This window comes from Scophthalmus maximus, chromosome 5 (assembly GCF_022379125.1).
Source record: "Scophthalmus maximus strain ysfricsl-2021 chromosome 5, ASM2237912v1, whole genome shotgun sequence".
In the NCBI taxonomy this organism is placed as follows: domain Eukaryota; kingdom Metazoa; phylum Chordata; class Actinopteri; order Pleuronectiformes; family Scophthalmidae; genus Scophthalmus; species Scophthalmus maximus.
In genome coordinates, this window is record NC_061519.1 from 27,980,595 (window position 1) to 28,000,919 (window position 20,325).

General features: G+C 45.7%; 3 protein-coding genes across 5 annotated transcripts; 1 reads left to right on the forward strand and 2 right to left on the reverse strand.

The window, feature by feature from the left end:
* Nucleotides 1–157: 157 nt before the first annotated feature.
* adhfe1 (alcohol dehydrogenase iron containing 1) lies at nucleotides 158–9,793 on the reverse strand. The gene is made up of 14 exons (XM_035635247.2): nucleotides 9,533–9,793; nucleotides 8,156–8,193; nucleotides 7,606–7,655; nucleotides 7,467–7,520; nucleotides 4,722–4,876; nucleotides 4,429–4,625; nucleotides 3,908–3,985; nucleotides 3,687–3,792; nucleotides 2,922–3,074; nucleotides 2,461–2,559; nucleotides 2,232–2,310; nucleotides 1,893–1,989; nucleotides 1,504–1,661; nucleotides 158–393 (listed from the first exon to the last, which is right to left on the reverse strand). The coding sequence occupies exons 1-14, from the start codon at nucleotides 9,583–9,585 to the stop codon at nucleotides 310–312; spliced, it is 1,401 nt and encodes a 466-aa protein (XP_035491140.1). The 5' UTR covers nucleotides 9,586–9,793; the 3' UTR covers nucleotides 158–309.
* Nucleotides 9,794–13,096: 3,303 nt separating this feature from the next.
* LOC118311223 (corticoliberin-like) lies at nucleotides 13,097–15,506 on the forward strand. 2 transcript variants are annotated; one of them, XM_035634885.1, is made up of 3 exons: nucleotides 13,097–13,296; nucleotides 13,562–13,696; nucleotides 14,877–15,506. In XM_035634885.1, the coding sequence occupies exon 3, from the start codon at nucleotides 14,896–14,898 to the stop codon at nucleotides 15,265–15,267; it is 372 nt and encodes a 123-aa protein (XP_035490778.1). In that variant the 5' UTR covers nucleotides 13,097–13,296; nucleotides 13,562–13,696; nucleotides 14,877–14,895; the 3' UTR covers nucleotides 15,268–15,506. The 2 variants fall into 2 exon arrangements, with proteins under 2 accessions (XP_035490778.1, XP_035490779.1); XM_035634886.1 differs by lacking the exons at nucleotides 13,097–13,296; nucleotides 13,562–13,696 and adding an exon at nucleotides 14,478–14,712.
* LOC118311221 (E3 ubiquitin-protein ligase TRIM63-like) lies at nucleotides 15,409–19,628 on the reverse strand. Of its 2 annotated transcripts, none has more exons than XM_035634882.2 (8): nucleotides 19,271–19,628; nucleotides 18,711–18,883; nucleotides 18,393–18,570; nucleotides 18,211–18,306; nucleotides 17,415–17,671; nucleotides 17,202–17,326; nucleotides 16,336–16,592; nucleotides 15,409–16,252 (listed from the first exon to the last, which is right to left on the reverse strand). In XM_035634882.2, exons 1-8 carry the CDS (start codon nucleotides 19,388–19,390, stop codon nucleotides 16,157–16,159), a joined length of 1,302 nt encoding a protein of 433 aa, XP_035490775.1. In that variant the 5' UTR covers nucleotides 19,391–19,628; the 3' UTR covers nucleotides 15,409–16,156. The 2 variants fall into 2 exon arrangements, with proteins under 2 accessions (XP_035490775.1, XP_035490776.1); XM_035634883.2 differs by having other exon boundaries at nucleotides 15,409–16,240; nucleotides 19,271–19,627.
* Nucleotides 19,629–20,325: the final 697 nt, after the last annotated feature.

Below are 20,325 nucleotides of genomic sequence, written 5' to 3' on the forward strand. Positions count from 1 at the left end.
GGTGCGGCAAAGCGAGTGCAATACCGCCCCCGCTGCTCCAATTCTACGGCCAATCTCACGCTCCATTGTCCCCTCACTCGCAAACAAGACCCCGAGGTACTTAAACTCCTTTACTTGAGGTAAAGTGAGTCAACAGCAGCGAGTCAACAGCAGCAAGTTCACTTCAGTTTGACTTTATTTCACAGAATCTGAACAGGTAGAGAAACACCTACATCTAGTGGCTGCTAGAGGAACTGCAGCTCAACACCGCACAGACCTGCGATGAGCCCCTCACACACACACACACACACACACACACAGACAGGAGTGTCAGTAGAGCTTCATGGAGGCTTCGAACAGCTCGGCCAGGTCGTCCTCGCTGTGACCTCTGGGAGACAGTTTGGTCACTCGCTCCTGGAAAATGTAAAGAAATAAATAAAACTAACATCTCACTGACACAAACACATAAAAAACCTTTAGAGGTTGACTGAGTCTCTGACCAGAGGTCTGCAGTGTGGCCACTAGATGGCACCAGGTCCTGCTCATCTGAACCAGTTTGTTTTAAATGTCCAATATTCACCTTTCTGGTGTTTTATTTGAAGTTCTGATCCTTCAGAAGATCTATTTGTTTTGTATCTCTTTTTTTCTATTTCTGCAAATAAACAGGTCAACTTTGGCTTGTCTAATAAATATGTTATGAGCCTCTCTTCTGATTGGCTGACTGTTTTCTGAGTGACGCACGGCCAGGCCAACCACCGTGTGTCTGTTCACTGCTCAGAGCGGCTCTGACCGTGTTGTCCCGCAGCGAGGCAGCTTCTGCCCTGGAGGAACTATCTCCCTGCTCCCGACTGCCAACAAGTCATCGGCACCCAGTGTCGGCGGCCCGCAGAGGTTACACCAGTTACCAATTAATTTTGCAAAGGTCAAATAATTCAGAGTGAGTTCTGGTCTCTTGTTTTAATCTCCTTATGAATCCTGTGCAATGATGTCGCTTCCTGATTGTGTTTGTGTTGTTGGTCGCTCAGCAACAGAGTGACTGCGAGCGCTGGGGGCTGGAAGCAGAGACTGTGTCACTATGACGTCACATGTAAAAAACATCAGCTGCTGAATGTAGAATGTGTGTATTTACTGTACTTACAGACCCTCCACCTTATTGATTATGAAGAAAAGCCAGAAAATCTCTATTTTGACAATATGGCCCTTTAAACCTCCAGTGGAGATAATTAATGAGTTGAGTGAGGAACAGTTTGTTCCTCTGACCTTTACTTTGAATGACTACAACCCTTAAAAGACCCTTAATTTGAAAAGCCTTCAGGGAGCCTCGTGATTATCCCCTTGATTTCCTTAGGAATTTGAAATATGATGAATGATGAGTTTCTGAGGTCATTATCATCACGATGACGGTGTTTCGTCCAACAGCTGCTCTTTCATTCACAGGTCAACCAGATTCATTCACATATTCTTTAGATGTTTCTCATCTCGATCGATCGGGGATCAATCGACCTGCGGGGGGTTCTGACGGACCTGAGGGACGGTTCCTTTCACCAGCGCCGGGATGTCGTCTGAGCTGTAGCCCACGGCTCCGAGTCCGTCCTCCACCTGCAGGTCGAACAGGAACTGACGCAGAGTTTCGGCCAGAACCGGACCTGCATCCTCCCGCTTCACCTGCCGGATATCTGCACCTGAACGCAACACAGAGTCTGGTCAGAGAGTCCAGTCGTGTTGCTATGGTCACCAGCAGGTGAATACATGTCGAGCTCTGATGTAAACAGGTGGTTTAGCTCGCAGCCAATCAGAGCGCAGGATGTCATGTGGCTGTGGTTGTTAAAGAAGTGAACATGAGTTAATTTTGTGTCACATGTTGTTTATTGTGGGTTGTGAACTGGTGAAGTGGTGAACATATGAACTGGTACCAAGGATCTCTGCGGCGTCCAGGTGGCGCTCAGGACACATCGGGGCGGTGAAGTTGAAGACAGCTGGAGACGTGAGGACGACTGAGAGGCCGTGAGGCTGCAGACACACACACACACACACACACACACACACACACACACACACACACACACACACACACACACACACACACACACACACACACACACACACACACACACACACACACACACACACACACACACACACACACACCATCAGGTTTGACTAGTTTCTTCAACAGACACATTCATCACCATGCACCATGGAGACGTGTCACACTGACAAGGCAGAGTTCAAGGTGTCTTCCTCTCACTCACCACCAGGGGGTGATCCACACTGTAGCCCTTCGCTGAGTGAGTCTTCACGTTACCAGCAATTGGATACGACATCCCGTGACTGAAACACACAAAACTTCTGTAAACAATCTGAACTGTAAACAACTGATTTAATATGTTCACATTCAAATCTGTAAACTAATAAACTCATTGATGATTTTTATTTCCACAGTTTCAAGAGGAAACAACGTCAAACGTCTTTGTTTCTCACCACAGATGAACTCCGGCGTTTCCAAAGCCGATCCCGGCGAACACGCTGGCCAGGTGCATGCTGGACCGAGCCTCCAGGTCCTCGGGGTCCCGCACAGCTCTGGAGACAATCACTCAGTCAGTCAATCAATCAATCAATCAATTGATCGATTAGTCAGTCAGTCAATCAGTCAGGTGTTGCCACTGATGATTTTATTTATGTGTCACTTCTTGTCACGCCTGATGTTGAAGTCATTTGGTTTCATTACTTCTGTGACGTCTTCTTTCTTATTGTTTCGTCTCGTTCTGTTGATCAATAATCAGGATCCTGATTATTGATCCTTCTGTCGTATGCAAAACACTTTTCTTCTGAACACGTCACAAAGTCTTAGAACAACGGAACAAAAGGACTAAAACAAAGGAGCTGCGGTGGGTGTTCCTCAGGGAACCCGATGTCGTCCTCTGAGCTTCTGTCCGACTCACCGCTTCATGAACTTGGCGACCACGTTGAGGGCGTGTCGGGACCAGACGTCGCTGATTGGGTTGCTGCCCTGGTAGGCGGGGCGGTGGATGGGGTTGGGGGGGCAGGGGCTCCTCTGGTTGTAGGGTAGGGCGGTGTACGACTCCAGAGCGTGACTGAAGAAAATAACACAGATAAAAAACAAGATATACAAATTCATAAACTCATCAAATGTATTATTATTAATGCATAAATAAATAAAAAAAAACATGACAAATATTTAAAGAAAATATATAAAAATAAAACAAACAGATATATTATAATTATTAAATGATATGCTATGTATATTTAATAAAACAGATAATGTGAAAATTAAAAGAAAAGGGAATTAAACGACAGACAGATGTTGGACAGACAGACAGACAGACAGAGAGACGGACAGACAGACAGACAGACGGACAGACAGACAGACAGACAGACGGACAGACAGACGGACAGACATTCAGACAGACGGAGAGACAGACGGACAGACATTCAGACAGACGGAGAGACAGACGGACAGAGCGAGAGACAGACAGACAGAGAGACGGACAGACAGAGAGACGGACAGACAGACATTCAGACAGACGGACAGAGCGAGAGACAGACAGACGGACAGAGAGACAGAGGGAGAGACAGACAGACAGACACTCAGACAGACAGACCGACAGACGGACAGACGGACAGACAGACGGACAGAGAGACGGACAGACAGACAGTCAGACAGACAGACGGACAGAGAGACGGACCAGAGGACGTCGAAGCCGCTGTTGGCGGCGACTCTTTGGGGCATACTCAGCGTGTGAGTCGGGTCCACGATTCCCAGCGTGGGTCTGATGGCTCTGCTGGCGATACCTGAACACAGACAGCCAATCACAACTCAGACTGCAACTGTGATGTCATTCTGAAAAATATGACCTGATAATCAAATATTCAACAGTGACTCAGATAATTTTTATGGGTCATCTACCAGTTTTGGCCTTTAGAGGCTCGTAGTCAAAGATGGCGACGCCCGTCGTCTCGCTGCCGGTGCCGGCTGTCGTCGGAACTGAAGACAAGGATAAAAGTGATTCAACTACAAATATTAAATTAAATAGGAGGAAGAGGAGGATTGAGGGAGGTGGAGGAGGGAGGGAGGAGGAGGAAGAAGAGGCGGGAGGGAGGAGGAGGAGGAGGCGGGAGGGAGGAGGAGGAAGAGGAGGAGGAGGAAGAGGAGACGGGAGGGAGGAGGAAGAGGAGAAGGAGGAGGTGGAGGAGGAAGAGGAGAGAGTAGGGAGGAGGAGGTGGAGGAGGAAGAGGAGGTGGAGGAGGTGGAGGAGGAAGACGACCTTGAGGAGACGTTTTCAGATAAAACAAGAAAAGATTTTCAAAGGTTTTCTATCTGAGCAGAGGTCAGAGGTCAGAGGTCACCAGAAAAAAACATCATAAATGAGGGAAGATGATCAATAATTAACTGTCTCCTGTCAATCATCATGGCCATGGTAATGTTACCTGCGATCAGCGGCTTCAGTGGTCCGGTGATCGGCTTCCCTTTTCCGATTGGAGCATTGACGAAGTCCAGGAAGTCGGCGTCCGGGTGACAAGCGTACAGATTGGCTGCTTTACAGGTGTCAATCACCGAGCCCCCGCCCACCGCCACGAACACGTCGAACGAGTCTTTCTTAGCGAATGAGATGGCGTCTTTGAAACTGAACACAGGCGTTCACATGACAGCAGCAGATCAATAACCACAACGTGAATATTATGGTCTGTTTTCTGTCGACCAATAACAGCAGGATGCTCACCTGCTGTCCGTAGGCTCCACCCTCACGCTGTCATACACTTTGTACTTGACTCCGTTCTGGACCAGAGACTCCAGGACTGACTTCACCGGAGGGAGGCGGGACAAGTTCTTGTCCGTCATCAGACAAACATTCCGGGCCCCGAGGTTCTGCAGGTCCTGCAGGAGAACCGGAGGAACCAGGACAGAACGTTAATGGTTCTGATGATGAACATTACACCTGCGACTGACGACTGACAATTAACACTACAGACAATGAGACTACAACTAGACACTCAGACTACAAGTACAGACACTGAGACTACAACTAGAGACACTCAGACTACAAGTACAGACACTGAGACTACAAGTACAGACACTGAGACTACAACTAGAGACACTCAGACTACAAGTACAGACACTGAGACTACAAGTACAGACACTGAGACTACAACTAGAGACACTCAGACTACAAGTACAGACACTGAGACTACAAGTACAGACACTGAGACTACAAGTACAGACACTGAGACTACAACTAGAGACACTCAGACTACAAGTACAGACACTGAGACTACAAGTACAGACACTGAGACTACAAGTACAGACACTGAGACTACAAGTACAGACACTGAGACTACAAGTACAGACACTGAGACTACAACTAGAGACACTGAGACTACAAGTACAGACACTGAGACTACAAGTACAGACACTGAGACTACAACTAGAGACACTCAGACTACAAGTACAGACACTGAGACTACAAGTACAGACACTCAGACTACAACTAGAGACACTCAGACTACAACTAGAGACACTCAGACTACAAGTACAGACACTGAGACTACAAGTACAGACACTCAGACTACAACTAGAGACACTCAGACTACAACTAGAGACACTCAGACTACAAGTACAGACACTGAGACTACAACTAGAGACACTCAGACTACAAGTACAGACACTGAGACTACAGGTACAGACACTGAGACTACAACTAGAGACACTGAGACTACAACTACAGACACTGAGACTACAAGTACAGACACTGAGACTACAAGTACAGACACTGAGACTACAAGTACAGACACTCAGACTACAAGTACAGACACTGAGACTACAAGTACAGACACTGAGACTACAACTAGAGACACTCAGACTACAAGTACAGACACTGAGACTACAAGTACAGACACTGAGACTACAACTAGAGACACTGAGACTACAAGTACAGACACTGAGACTACAAGTACAGACACTGAGACTACAAGTACAGACACTGAGACTACAAGTACAGACACTCAGACTACAACTAGAGACACTCAGACTACAAGTACAGACACTGAGACTACAACTACAGACACTGAGACTACAACTAGAGACACTCAGACTACAAGTGCAGACACTGAGACTACAACTAGAGACACTGAGACTACAACTAGAGACACTCAGACTACAAGTACAGACACTGAGCCTACAAGTACAGACACTGAGACTACAACTAGAGACACTGAGACTACAACTAGAGACACTCAGACTACAAGTACAGACACTGAGCCTACAAGTACAGACACTGAGACTACAACTAGAGACACTGAGACTACAACTAGAGACACTCAGACTACAAGTGCAGACACTGAGACTACAACTAGAGACACTGAGACTACAACTAGAGACACTCAGACTACAAGTACAGACACTGAGCCTACAAGTACAGACACTGAGACTACAACTAGAGACACTCAGACTACAAGTACAGACACTGAGACTACAACTACAGACACTGAGACTACAACTAGAGACACTCAGAGTACAAGTACAGACACTGAGCCTACAAGTACAGACACTGAGACTACAACTAGAGACACTCAGACTACAAGTACAGACACTGAGACTACAACTACAGACACTGAGACTACAACTACAGACACTGAGACTACAACTAGAGACACTCAGACTACAAGTACAGACACTGAGACTACAACTAGAGACACTCAGACTACAAGTACAGACACTGAGACTACAAGTACAGACACTGAGACTACAACTAGAGACACTGAGACTACAACTAGAGACACTCAGACTACAACTAGAGACACTCAGACTACAAGTACAGACACTCAGACTACAAGTACAGACACTGAGACTACAACTACAGACACTGAGACTACAAGTACAGACACTCAGACTACAAGTACAGACACTCAGACTACGACTACAGACACTCAGACTACAAGTACAGACACTCAGACTACAAGTACAGACACTCAGACTACAACTACAGACACTCAGACGACAACTACAGACACAGACTACAACTACAGACACTGAAACTACAACTACAGACACTGAGATGACAACTACAGACACTCAGACTACAACTACAGACACTCAGACTACAGCTACAGACAGAGACTACAGCTACAGAAACTGAGACTACAAGTACAGACACTGAGACGACAACTACAGACACTGAGACGACAACTACAGACACTGAGACGACAACTACAGACACTGAGACTACAAATACAGACACTGAAACTACAACTACAGACACTCAGACTACAATAACAGACACTCAAACTACAACTACAGACACTGAAACTACAACTACAGACACAGACTGCAATTACAGACACTCAGACTACAATTACAGACACTGAAACTACAACTACAGACACTGAGACTACAACTACAGACACTCAGACTACAACTACATGGACACTGGAATGAATATGATGAAGATGGTGAAGATGAACGCCGTTACCATGCCGATCTCTCTGCTGACTCCTCCTCCATATCTGATGTTGGAACTCGCCATCTGACAGATAAACATTAATATTAATTAAACATCATTAATCTGTGTGATATGAATCTGAACGTGTGACGGTGCAGCAGCTCGTCACCTCGAAGGCGTAGTCGGTGGAGCGGACGGAGCAGGACGACGCCCCCACACCTGCAGGAAGAACCACACTATTGATCCATGTTGATCAGAGTTGATATCTCTGGTGATTCATATTCTTCATTCTTCATTATGTCTGTGTGTGTGTGTGTGAGTGAGTGAGTGTGTGTGTGTGTGTCTGTGTGAGAGTGTGTGTTTGTGTGAGTGTGTGTGTGTGTGTGTTTGTGTGTGTGTGTATGTGAGTTTGAGTGTGTGAGTGTGAGTGTGTGTGTGACTGTGTGTGTGTGTGTGTGTGTATGTGAGTTTGAGTGTGTGAGTTTGAGTGTGTGAGTGTGAGTGTGTGTGTGACTGTGTGTGTGTGTGTGTGTGTGTGTATGTGAGTTTGAGTGTGTGAGTTTGAGTGTGTTTGTGTGAGTGTGTGTGTGTGTGTGTGTGTGTATGTGAGTTTGAGTGTGTTTGTGTGAGTGTGTGTGTGTGTGTGTGTGTGTGTGTGTGTGTATGTGAGTTTGAGTGTGTGAGTTTGAGTTTGAGTGTGTGAGTGTGTGTGTGAGCACCTTGATGGAAGGTGTTGGAGTGAGCAGGACATCTGCACCTGTTCACACAAACACACGGTTCAAAACTCTGCTGGTGGTTTGATTAACAGTTGATTGACAGTTTGATTCACAGTTGATTGACAGTTGATAGACAGTTTGATTCACAGTTTGATTCACAGATGGTTGACAGTTGGCACAATGTGAAAATCACATTGTGCAAAGTGTTTTAAGTAAAGTAATTTATATAAAACAAACTTGATGAAGGAGAAACTGCTCAGATTAACTGACCAGGTCTGGTTCTGGACCCGGACCTGGTCTCACCTGGTCTCACGTGGTGTCACCTGGTCTCACGTGGTGTCACCTGGTCTCACGTGGTGTCACGTGGTGTCACGTGGTCTCACGTGGTCCAGGAAAACTGTTTTCATAACTTCAGACCAAAGTTCAGACTGAAAAGTAGAACTATAGAAGAGTAGAACTATAGAACTATAGAACTATAGAAGAGTAGAACTATAGAACTATAGAAGAGTAGAAGTATAGAAGAGTAGAAGTATAGAACTATAGAAAAGTAGAAGTATAGAAGAGTAGAAGAGTAGAACTATAGAACTATAGAAGAGTAGAAGTACAGAATGGTAGAAGTACAGAAGAGTAGAAGTACAGAAGAGTAGAGGTATAGAAGAGTAGAAGTATAGAACTATAGAAAAGTAGAAGTATAGAAGAGTAGAAGAGTAGAACTATAGAACTATAGAAGAGTAGAAGTACAGAATGGTAGAAGTACAGAAGAGTAGAAGTACAGAAGAGTAGAGGTATAGAAGAGTAGAAGTATACAAGTATAGAAGAGTAGAAGTACAGAACAGTAGAAGTATAGAAGAGTAGAAGTACAGATGAGTAGAGGTATAGAAGAGTAGAAGTATAGAAGAGTAGAAGTACAGAACAGTAGAAGTATAGAAGAGTAGAAGTACAGAACAGTAGAAGTATAGAAGAGTAGAAGTACAGAACAGTAGAAGTATAGAAGAGTAGAAGAACAGAACAGTAGAAGTATAGAAGAGTAGAAGTACAGATGAGTAGAGGTATAGAAGAGTAGAAGTATAGAAGAGTAGAATTACACAACAGTAGAAGTACAGAACAGTAGAAGTATAGAAGAGTAGAAGTACAGAACAGTAGAAGTATAGAAGAGTAGAAGTACAGAAGAGTAGAAGTATAGAAGAGTAGAAGAACAGAAGACACGAGTCACGTGTCGTCACCAGGTGAGTTCCTGAGACGATCTGAAGCAGAGGGTCTCCTCGTGCAGCTCTGCGCTGAGCCCCACTCTTCGACCTATGACACGTTTCTGACCGCAGCTCCCGCGCTGACGCCACTTCTGATCATAATCCAACTGTAATAATCGTGAATCAAACTTACGCCGCGCGCTGGAGCTGCTGGAGCAGGTGAACGACCCGGTCCCGAGGCGCCATGTCCGCAGGTCCGATCCAGAGTGACGTCACCGGCGGCTCCACCGGAAACACGCTGCTCTCCGTCCGCTCGTGTCAAAGTAAAAGCCCTGTGTGTGTGTGTGTGTGTGTGTGTGTGTGTGTGTGCGTGTGTGATTCAGTCCCGACACATCGACCTTTAAACAAACCTCAGATTGTCGAGACGCGTCACTTTTCTTTGTGTTTCATTTCTTTTCTCTTCACCAACAAAAACATTTCACCCATGAAGAAGAAAAGTGACGTTGTTCAAAACTCTTCATCGTCTTCATCCTATCATCACTCATACTGTACAACATCATCACTAATACTGTACAGTATCATCACTCATACTGTACAACATCATCACTAATACTGTACAGTATCATCACTCATACTGTACAACATCATCACTAATACTGTACAGTATCATCACTCATACTGTACAACATCATCACTAATACTGTACAGTATCATCACTCATACTGTACAACATCATCACTAATACTGTACAGTATCATCACTCATACTGTACAACATCATCACTAATACTGTACAGTATCATCACTCATACTGTACAACATCTTTTTTTCTGTTTCACATTATCCCAAAAGATCACTTGTCTCTACTTGTGGTTCAGAGTCTGTGAGAGTAGAATGGGAGGCAGAGCCTTCAGCCACCAGGCTCCTCCCCTCTGGAACCAGGAGGCAGACGACATCTCTACATTAGAGTTCAACTTCAAACCTTCCTCTTTGATAAAGATTATAGTTAGAACTGCTCAGGTGTTTAATAAACCATTTCTTTATTATGCTGCTAGAGGCCGAGACTGCTGGGGGAACTTATATCATGAGCATCTTTCTCCCTCTCCCTCCCTCTCTCTCTCTCTCTTTATATCTCTCTCCTTCTCCCACTTTTTCAATCTCTCTCTCTCCCTCTCTCTTTCTTTATCTCTCTCTCCTTCTCCCACTTCTTTCAATCTCTCTCTCTCTCTCTCTCTCTCTGCCCCCATGTATCTACATTACATGTCACTAACTCTGTTTTCTCTCTCCCCTAGTAGATCTGACCCCAGAGCTGCAGGACCCAAACCCCTCATTATTATTATTATTAATATTAATATTAATATCATCACTAACAATAACAACAACATAATTGTATTTTTTAATTATAAGTATCAGTCTGGTAGAGATTACAGCGGCGGTTGTACAACTGTCCTCTCTCTCTTCTCTCCTACTGTCTCGCATCCCACCCTCTTTCCTCCCACCTCTCCTCTCTCTCTCTCTCCCTCTCTCTCTCTCTCTCTCTCTCTCCTCTCTTCACCCTCTCTCCTCTCTCTCCACCCTTCCTCCTCTCTCTCCACCCTTCCTCCTCTCTCTCTCTCTCCTCCCTTCACCCTCTCTCCTCTCTCTCCACCCTCTCTCCTCTCTCCTCTCTCTCCTCTCTCTCCTCTCTCTCCTCTCTCCTCTCTCCTCTCTCCTCTCTCTCCTCTCTCCTCTCTCCCCAACCGGTCCAGACAGAAGCTCCGCCCACAACTGAGTCTGGTTCTGTCAGAGATTTCTTCCTGTTAAAAGAGTTTTTTCTCTCGACCGTCGCCAAGTGCTTTGCTCATTGTGGGATTTGTTGGGTTTTCCCTGTAATATTGTAATATTGACCTCACTATGTAAAGTGCCTTGAGACAATGTATGTTGTGATATGGCGCTATACAAATAAAATTGAATTGAATTGAATTGAATTTGTTGTGTTTCTCTGTAATATTGTAATATTGTAAGGTAATGATCCCTTGAGATAATGTATGTTGGGTTTTTGCGGTATACAAATACAATTGAAATGATAATTGAATTTGGCCTCATCAACATCAGCAGTGTTATTCTTCCTCTCCCCTCATCATCCTCTCATCCTCCTCTCATCTCTCATCTCCTCTCAGCTCCTCCTCTCATCTCCTCCTATCTCTTCCTCTCATCTCCTCTCATCCTCCTCCTCTCATCTCCTCCTCTCATCTCTTCCTCTCATCTCCTCTCATCTCATCCTCTCATCTCTTCCTCTCCTCTCATCTCCTCCTCTCATCTCATCTCATCTCATCTCCTCTCATCTCATCTCCTCTCACCTCCTCCTCTCATCTCCTCTCTCATCTCTTCCTCTCATCTCTTCCTCTCATCTCCTCTCATCTCCTCCTCTCATCTCCTCTCATCTCATCTCATCCCTTCCTCATCTCCTCTCATCTCCTCCCCTCCTCCTCTCATCTCCTCCTCTCATCTCATCTCCTCTCATCTCCTCTCATCTCCTCCTCTCATCTCATCTCATCTCATCCCTTCTTCATCTCCTCCTCTCATCTCCTCATCTCCTCTCATCCTCCTCTCATCTCTTCCTCTCATCTCTTCCTCTCATCTCTTCCTCCCATCTCCTCTGATCTCCTCCTCTCATCTCCTCTCATCTCCTCCTCTCATCTCTTCCTCTCATCTCTTCCTCCCATCTCCTCTGATCTCCTCCTCTCATCTCCTCCTCTTCCTCTCATCTCTTCCTCTCATCTCTTCCTCCCATCTCCTCTGATCTCCTCCTCTCATCTCCTCCTCTTCCTCTCATTTCTTCCTCTCATCTCTTCCTCTCATCTCCTCTCATCTCCTCCTCTCATCTCCTCCTCTCTTCCTCTCATTTCTTCCTCTCATCTCTTCCTCTCATCTCCTCTCATCTCCTCCTCTCATCTCATCTCATCTCATCCTCCTTTCATCTCCTCTCATCTCCTCCTCTCATCTCTTCCTCTCATCCTCCTCTCATCTCCTCTCATCTCCTCCTCTTATCTCATCTCATCCCTTCTTCATCTCCTCCTCTCATCTCCTCATCTCCTCTCATCCTCCTCTCATCTCCTCTCATCTCCTCCTCTCATCTCTTCCTCTCATCCTCCTCTCATCTCCTCTCATCTCCTCCTCTCATCTCATCTCATCCCTTCTTCATCTCCTCCTCTCATCTCCTCTCATCTCCTCCTCTCATTTCTTCCTCTCATCTCTTCCTCTCATCTCCTCTCATCTCCTCCTCTCATCTCTTCCTCTCATCTCTTCCTCCCATCTCCTCTGATCTCCTCCTCTCATCTCCTCCTCTTCCTCTCATTTCTTCCTCTCATCTCTTCCTCTCATCTCCTCTCATCTCCTCCTCTCATCTCATCTCATCTCATCTCATCCCTTCCTCATCTCCGCCTCTCATCTCCTCATCTCCTCTCATCCTCCTTTCATCTCCTCTCATCTCCTCCTCTCATCTCTTCCTCTCATCCTCCTCTCATCTCCTCTCATCTCCTCTCATCTCCTCCTCTTATCTCATCTCATCCCTTCTTCATCTCCTCCTCTCATCTCCTCATCTCCTCTCATCCTCCTCTCATCTCCTCTCATCTCCTCCTCTCATCTCTTCCTCTCATCCTCCTCTCATCTCCTCTCATCTCCTCTCATCTCCTCCTCTCATCCTCCTCTCATCTCCTCTCTTCTCCTCTCTCATCCTCCTCTCATCTCTTCCTCTCATTTCCTCCTCTCATCTCCTCCTCTCATCCTCCTCTCATCTCCTCTCTTCTCCTCTCTCATCCTCCTCTCATCTCTTCCTCTCATTTCCTCCTCTCATCTCCTCCTCTCATCCTCCTCTCTCTCTCACACTCGTCTCGTTCTTCCATGATCCAAGTTTCAAAACCAAATCTTCATGAAGTCGTTGTCTGGTCTGGGTTTGGTCATGGGACTAAAAACACATGTTAGATTATTATTGTTAGAAGATTATCTTTATGTTTCAACAGATCCAAAAGAAATGCCTGATTTTCCATCATCAGTTTTGAATGTGATGAGAGTTCATGGATTTTGTGTCATTGAATGTATTTTGTGTGAAAGCAAATAAAAATGATTGACAGTTTGGTTCACACTTCAATTTGGACCATCTAAATAAAACTGTAATAAATCACAAATCTCCACGAAACATCCTGAGGAATCAGACGATGCTCTGTGAATGCTTTGATTCGTAGAAACTGTCGCTGCAGGAGATGAAGGTCACACATTCGGTCCAGAGTCGAGTGGAGAAAGGTCACGTCGTCATCATCTTCATCTTCATCTTCATCACAGAGGTTTTCCGCTCGCCAAACGCCTCCAACAAACAGAAAGTGAGCTGCTGTCACCTCAAGGAGAACATGTTGTTATGAAGAAAAGGTTTTTAATGAAGGGGATGAAGATTAAGGTGAAGATGAAAACGATGAAACAGACTGAATAAAGGGGATGAAGAGGAGGATAATGAAAGTGACAAAATTAATCTACATCCAACAGCTGAAGGGATCATTATCTTCATCACCATCATCATCATCATCATCATCATCATCATCATCATCATCATCACTTCATTATCATCATCCTTATCTCCATTATCACATCATCATCATTATCATCTTCATTCTCTTCATTAACATAATCATCGTCATTATCACCAACATCATCATCATTATCTTCATTATCACCATCATTATCTTCATTAACATAATCATCATCATTATCTTCATTATCAACATCATTATCACCATCAGCATCATCATAACTTAATCATCATCATCATTATCTTCATTATCACCATCATCATCATTATCAACTTTATTATCTTCATTAACATCATCATCATCATTATCACCAACATCATCTCCATTATCATCATTATCATGTTCATTATCTTCATTGTCATCATCATTATCTTCATTATCACCATCATTATCTTCATTAACATAATCATCATCATTATCTTCATTATCAACATCATTATCACCATCATCATCATCATCATCATCATCATCATCATCATCATCATCACTACATTATCATCATCATTATCTTCATTATCACCAACATCATCATCATTATCTTCAATATCACCAACATCATCATCATTATCATCATTATCACCAACATCATCTTCATTATCATCATTACCATCATTATTATCTTCATTATCATCATCAATATCTTCATTATCAACATCATTATCACCATCATGATAATCAGTCCTGTGCCAGTGAAGCGTCTAAGCATGTGCAGACCCCTCCCCCTCCCTCAGACTCCTCCCCCTCCCTCTGGTATATAAAGTAGAATCAGACAGTTTATATTTATTGGACTGAAGCGACGAGGAGACGATCAGGTGAGGGATCAGCTGATCACCATCACATGTACTGACCTTTGACCTGTTTAACTTTATTAATGAACTGATTGTATGAATGTTTGGAAGGACTTTTCTGACCCTCAGCTGGTCCTTGAAGGCGTCGTTGACCTGTTGCCTGTCTTGTTGCTCATCTTGTTGCTCAGGTTGCATCATTGTGTGGAGATGAAGATCAACGTGCTGCTGTGGTTCGTCGCCGTCATCGGCATCTTCCTCCCTCGTTCAGCCGACTGTCGACCTGCCATCGCCGCTGCCGGCCGGCCTCACCTCCTCCTCCCTCGACCGCTGCTCCTCCACCTGGGGGAGGAGCTCTCCCTGAAACTGGGAGGAGGAGGACCAGACCTCTCCTCCTCTTCATCGTCAGAGGAGGAAGAAGAAGAGGAGGCCGGGGAGAAGAGGAAGAGGTCCGATGAGCCTCCGATCTCCCTGGACCTGACCTTCCATCTACTGCGGGAGGTTCTGGAGCTGGCCCGGGCCGAGCAGATCGCCCTGCAGGCCCACAGCAACCGCAAGATGATGGACACCTTCGGAAAATAAAAACCTTCGACTTCCTGTCGACGGTCCTGATCACAGGATCAGAACCAGTGTGTTTGGTTTGTGGAACTAAAAGACTTTTTACAAAATGAAACAAGTTAAATAAAATGAAAACAAAAACATGAATGAAACTGAGATTAAATGTAAATGTGACATTTCAACGACTTTATTATTAAAGAATAAAAGAAACAGAGGACGAATCCAGTTTCATCTGGATGTTTGATGTTTGTCTAATATCTGGATCCTTTGTTGTGTGAGAATCTTTTTATATTTCCAAATATAACTTGGACAAAGGGGGCGGAGCCAGGAATGTCTGATCTCTTCTCTCATGTTCACTGATTTCACAGAATAATTCATGAAAACTATCAGACACGTGACTGAGTGAGGGATGAGAGGGTTGTTGTTGTTTTTGAGGTTTGATAAATATAAATATGTATTAACACTGTACTCTTATATTTAATACCATTTTTGATGTATTTTCTTATGTACAAATTTGTTTTTGAGTCGATCCATTTTTGAAGGTGGTCATCAGGAGGAGCAGGCGTAACATGAGAGTATCTTCCAATTATCGAGGATTACATGGCCAGTCATCAATGGAAAAAAAAATACACATACACACCCATATATATATATATATATATATGTATTGGGTACTGGGAAAATCAGCTGAACCAGAATCTTCATGATAAAACAAATAGAAACAAAATTATTCAAAATGTTTTTCTTTATCAGAGTCGACTCTCTGATCCATCTGTCTGCACAGAGCCCGAGTTGGTCCGGTCCTGAACAGGGTCCGGTCCTGACTGGGTCCGGTCCTGAACAGGGTCCGGTCCTGAACAGGGTCCCGTTCTGGTCTGGGTCCCGTCCAGAACAGGGTCTGGTCCGGTGCTATTTACTTCTGGTTGAGCCAGCTGAAGGAGAAGACGTGTTTGGGTCCGTCTCTGTCGTCCAAATCATTCTGCTCGTCAGACTGAACCTGCAGCAATAACTAATAATCAATAATCAATAATCTAATAATACATCATCAAATCGGATCGATCGATTAAAGATGATCATGATCGACTATCATACCTGGGCTGCGGGGCTGGGCGTGGGGAGGGGCGTGGAGGGTGTGGTCTGGTTGGGTGATGAGGGGGCGGGGCTTTTCATATGTGATGTCATGGAAGGCGCAGTCTCTGAGGGTCTGTGAGGGGGCAGGGCTGAGGGCTGAGCAGGTGACACAGGAGGCTGCTGATTGGCTGCAGGCTGCGACTCAGCTCGACTTCCTGCTGACGTCGCTCTGACCTCCACCTCATCTTCATCATCATCATCATTGTCGTCTGCATCAGCTGAGGGGAAACTCCAGGTTAGCTAGATGCTAACACATTAGCATGTAGCTTCATGTTCACAGACACACATGTTAACATTTTGACATCCATCACGCTGGTGGCTTCATGTTAATGCATCAGTTATATGCTACAAGTTAGCTACCACGCTATAGTTTCAATTGTTAGCATGCTAACTTATTAGAATGACTAGTTACTGTACGTAACTTCATGTGTTAGCATTCGTGTGTTAGCAATTAGCATATACTGTATTACACTATGCTGAACATTGAAACTACAGCAGTAGCATATATAGCTCAAAGCTAATTTTTTATCACATGGCAGGTCACTACTCGGTGACCTGCCATGTCAGACGGTCGTCCACCAACCCAGAGATTGGTGGTTCGATTCCAGCTTTCCCCAGTCCACATGCCGACGTGTCCTTGGTCAAAACACTGAACCTTCACTGCCTCTGACGGCAGAGTGTGTGTGTGACTGTGACAACACTGAAGTGGCTAACAGATAATGATAGTAGTGATGCTAACATGTTAGCTCTCTGACTGATTCCTTCAAGGCTCAAAATGTGTTCGTTAGCACCGAGGGTAACACACACACACACACACACACACACACCTCTGATGAAGTCGACCGTGGCCAGCGCTTGTCTCTGACGCTCGATGTCGGCAGTGAAGTGACCCATGTCCTCGTATCCGTGTTGCAGTTGGTCGAGGTGAGACGTGTCAGTTCCTTCCACTATCCTAATCGACGAGCGGCGAATAATCAATGAGATCAATAAATCTAGTTGTGACATCATCACAACTAGTTGTGATGTTGTTGAATACTCACTTCTGCAGCAGAGGTTTGGTCACCTGCAGGAACAAGGCCATCTCCGACTCGTCCAGGGTCTGGATGGCGGTCTCCAGCAGCTTGGCGGCGTTCTCCACATGCTCGCTGTACTTCCTCCTCAGACCTCGGACGTAGTCCAGCTTCTCTTCCTGCTCCGTGCTGATCCTCAGAGTCATCTCACCTTTCTTCTCCTCCAGGACGGCGAACAGGTGATCGAACGTCTCGCACACCTTCGACTTCTGTCTGCCGCCGTTCTCCTGAGGGCACAAAATCAGAAGCCTCAGGTGAACCAGGTGTTAACCAGGTATGGACCAGGTGTGAACTACGTGTGAACCAGGTGTGAACCAGATGAGAACCAGGTGCGAACCAGGCATGAACCAGGTGTGAACCAGATGTGAACCAGATGTGGACTAGGTATGGACCAGGTACGGACTAGGTGTGGACCAGTTGTGAACCAGGTATGGACCAGGTGTGGACCAGGTTTGAACCAGATGTGAACCAGGTATGGACCAGGTGTGGACCAGGTTTGAACCAGATGTGAACCAGGTATGGACCAAGTGTGAACCAGGTTTGAACCAGATGTGAAGCAGTTATGGACCAAGTGTGAACCAGGTTTGAGCCAGGTGTGAACTAGATGTGAACCAGGTATGGACCAGGTGTGAACCAGGTTTGAGCCAGGTGTGAACTAGATGTGAACCAGGTATGGACCAGGTGTGAACCAGGTTTGAACCAGGTGTGAACCAGATGTGAACCAGATGTGGACCAGATGTGAACCAGGTGCAGTGGATGAACTCACGTTGACAGCTCTGCACGTTTCCTCCAGGTGACTGATGATCGCCTGAATCCTTTCATTGTTCCCAACGAGCATCGAGATACAGTCAGTCAACTCCGCCTACGCACACACACACACACACGCACACTGAATCCACAACATCATTAATGTCTCATTAGTGGTTGTTATCTAGTAGTTGCGTTGACCTTCTGCGTGGTGAACACGGCGTCCAGCGGCGCCACCTCACAGTCTCTGTGAGCTCCGAACACTTTGCACATCGAACACGTCGGAACGCTGCAGCTCAGACAGTAGATGTTGATCCTCTCGTCTCCATGGTGATCACACATCGGATGGTCCACCTTCACCTCCACAGACGGGTTAGTGCTGAGAGACAGACAGACAGAGAGACAGAGAGACACAGACAGACAGATAGTTTAAGACGTGGTTTAATGGTTTCAAGATCCCATACACAAAGACAAACACAGGTGTGTGTGTGCGTGTGTGTGTGTGTGTGTGCGTGTCACCTGGTTCCTCCCTGTCTGTACATGTCGATGATGTTCTCCACCAGCAGGTTCCTCTGGAGTCCGTACACTCCGTGTCGGTCCAGGACGACCTCGTGTCGACAGGACGGGCAGCGGAACCGACCGCCGGACGTCAGCGTGGAGCCGCTCCTCGTCGACAGGTAGGGGTTGGACGCCTGCAGGGGGGCGGAGCAAAACACAGGAGAGGTTCCGTCTATCTATCGCTTCTATTTGGAAGAGAACTACAGTTCCCATGATGCTCTTGGGGAAGTTAAGGATTCACATGTCAGACTGTCTCTGCATCACTGTGACAGTTCTCTGATTTACTGCATTACTCAGTGTGACATCACATCCACAGGAAGTGATGTCACACCGAGTCTCTTTTTATCTGAGATATTTTATGTCACAAATCTGCTTCAGTTTCAAACAGTGGCTTCAATAATCAGCCTGTAGGAAGTAATGACCAGAACCAGATGAACACACCGACAGAGACACGCATGTGACCACAGAAGAAGAAGCTGAGCCCTTGGCGGCGTGAGAGGGGGCGGAGCTCTGGGTCTCACCTGGAACACGTCGTTGGCACACTTGCGGCAGAGGTTGTGTTGACAGGGCAGGATGACCACGGGCTTGGTGAACACCTCCAGACAGATGGGGCACACGAGCTGCTTCTCCAGACTCTCCATGACGACGAGGGGGAGGAGGGGGAGACACCTGGAGACACCTGGACAGGACGGGGGAGGAGAGAGAGATGTCCCGGAGAAGAAGAAAGCAAAGAAAAGGAAGCAGCAGCAGCAGGACGAGTGTCGTGGTGTCGTGGTGTCGTGGGCCTGTGAGCAGCATGTGACGACCCTTTGTCTGTTTTTAGAACGGCAGACGTCAGCCGTTGCCGTGCCGACAAGTCCTTATATGTCAAAGGTCAAAAGGAGGCATGACGGGGAGGGGGGGGGGGCAGCTGGGCCGGGGGAGGGGGTCCGAGTGAGGAAGAAGAGATTCTTAAAGAGACAGTGCCCAGTGGTGTTGAGGAGGCTGCAGCTCCCCCTGCTGGTCACAGTGGATTTAATGTTCATTTATAATTATATAAATAATCTAAGTAAGAATTCACGTCAAGACATTTATGTTTTTAACGAGAAGACTTTATCTGAACATAACGATCAGAACACAAATCTCCACCTGAAGGTCCTGATTCAAACATATTAAATTTATCATGTTGATGATGATGCAACACGTCACTGTCTCCTGTCCTCATCTCACACGTTGCCACGGTCAGAGACAGAAACATTCTGCTCATATTCAGGTTCACAATGTTCATGTGGCTTTTCATGCTCTAATGTTCAGTAAACATCAGCCTCTGTCTCTTTAAGGCCCCGCCTTCCCAGTGAATCCCCGGTCTGCTCTGATTGGCCAGCTAGTGGACAGACAGGTGGACAGATATGCTGTTTGACCGAAAAACTCTTTCGTCCCCCCGGCCATCAGACTGTACAACAGCTCCTAGTAAAGGCAGGGAGGACAATAGAAAAGGACAATTTATTTCAACCTTCATTTGCACATTTTCCCGTTTTGCACTGTAGTAATAAGCTAGTTTTTATAGTTAGTTTAATATTTAATTTATTTTTGTATT

Excerpts from the sequence above, each read along its gene's own strand:
- adhfe1 (XM_035635247.2), bottom strand. The coding sequence starts at position 9,585 with ATGGCGCCTCGGGACCGGGTCGTTCACCTGCTCCAGCAGCTCCAGCGC. Across the intron at positions 3,075-3,686 it reads AGCGGCTTCGACGTCCTCTG|TCACGCTCTGGAGTCGTACA; the intron begins GTCCGTCTCTCT and ends TATTTTCTTCAG. Across the intron at positions 1,662-1,892 it reads GGACGCCGCAGAGATCCTTG|GTGCAGATATCCGGCAGGTG; the intron begins GTACCAGTTCAT and ends TGTTGCGTTCAG.
- LOC118311223 (XM_035634885.1), top strand. The coding sequence starts at position 14,896 with ATGAAGATCAACGTGCTGCTGTGGTTCGTCGCCGTCATCGGCATCTTC.
- LOC118311221 (XM_035634882.2), bottom strand. The coding sequence starts at position 19,390 with ATGGAGAGTCTGGAGAAGCAGCTCGTGTGCCCCATCTGTCTGGAGGTG. Across the intron at positions 18,884-19,270 it reads GTGCCAACGACGTGTTCCAG|GCGTCCAACCCCTACCTGTC; the intron begins GTGAGACCCAGA and ends GCCCCCCTGCAG. Across the intron at positions 17,327-17,414 it reads ACCAAACCTCTGCTGCAGAA|GATAGTGGAAGGAACTGACA; the intron begins GTGAGTATTCAA and ends CTCGTCGATTAG.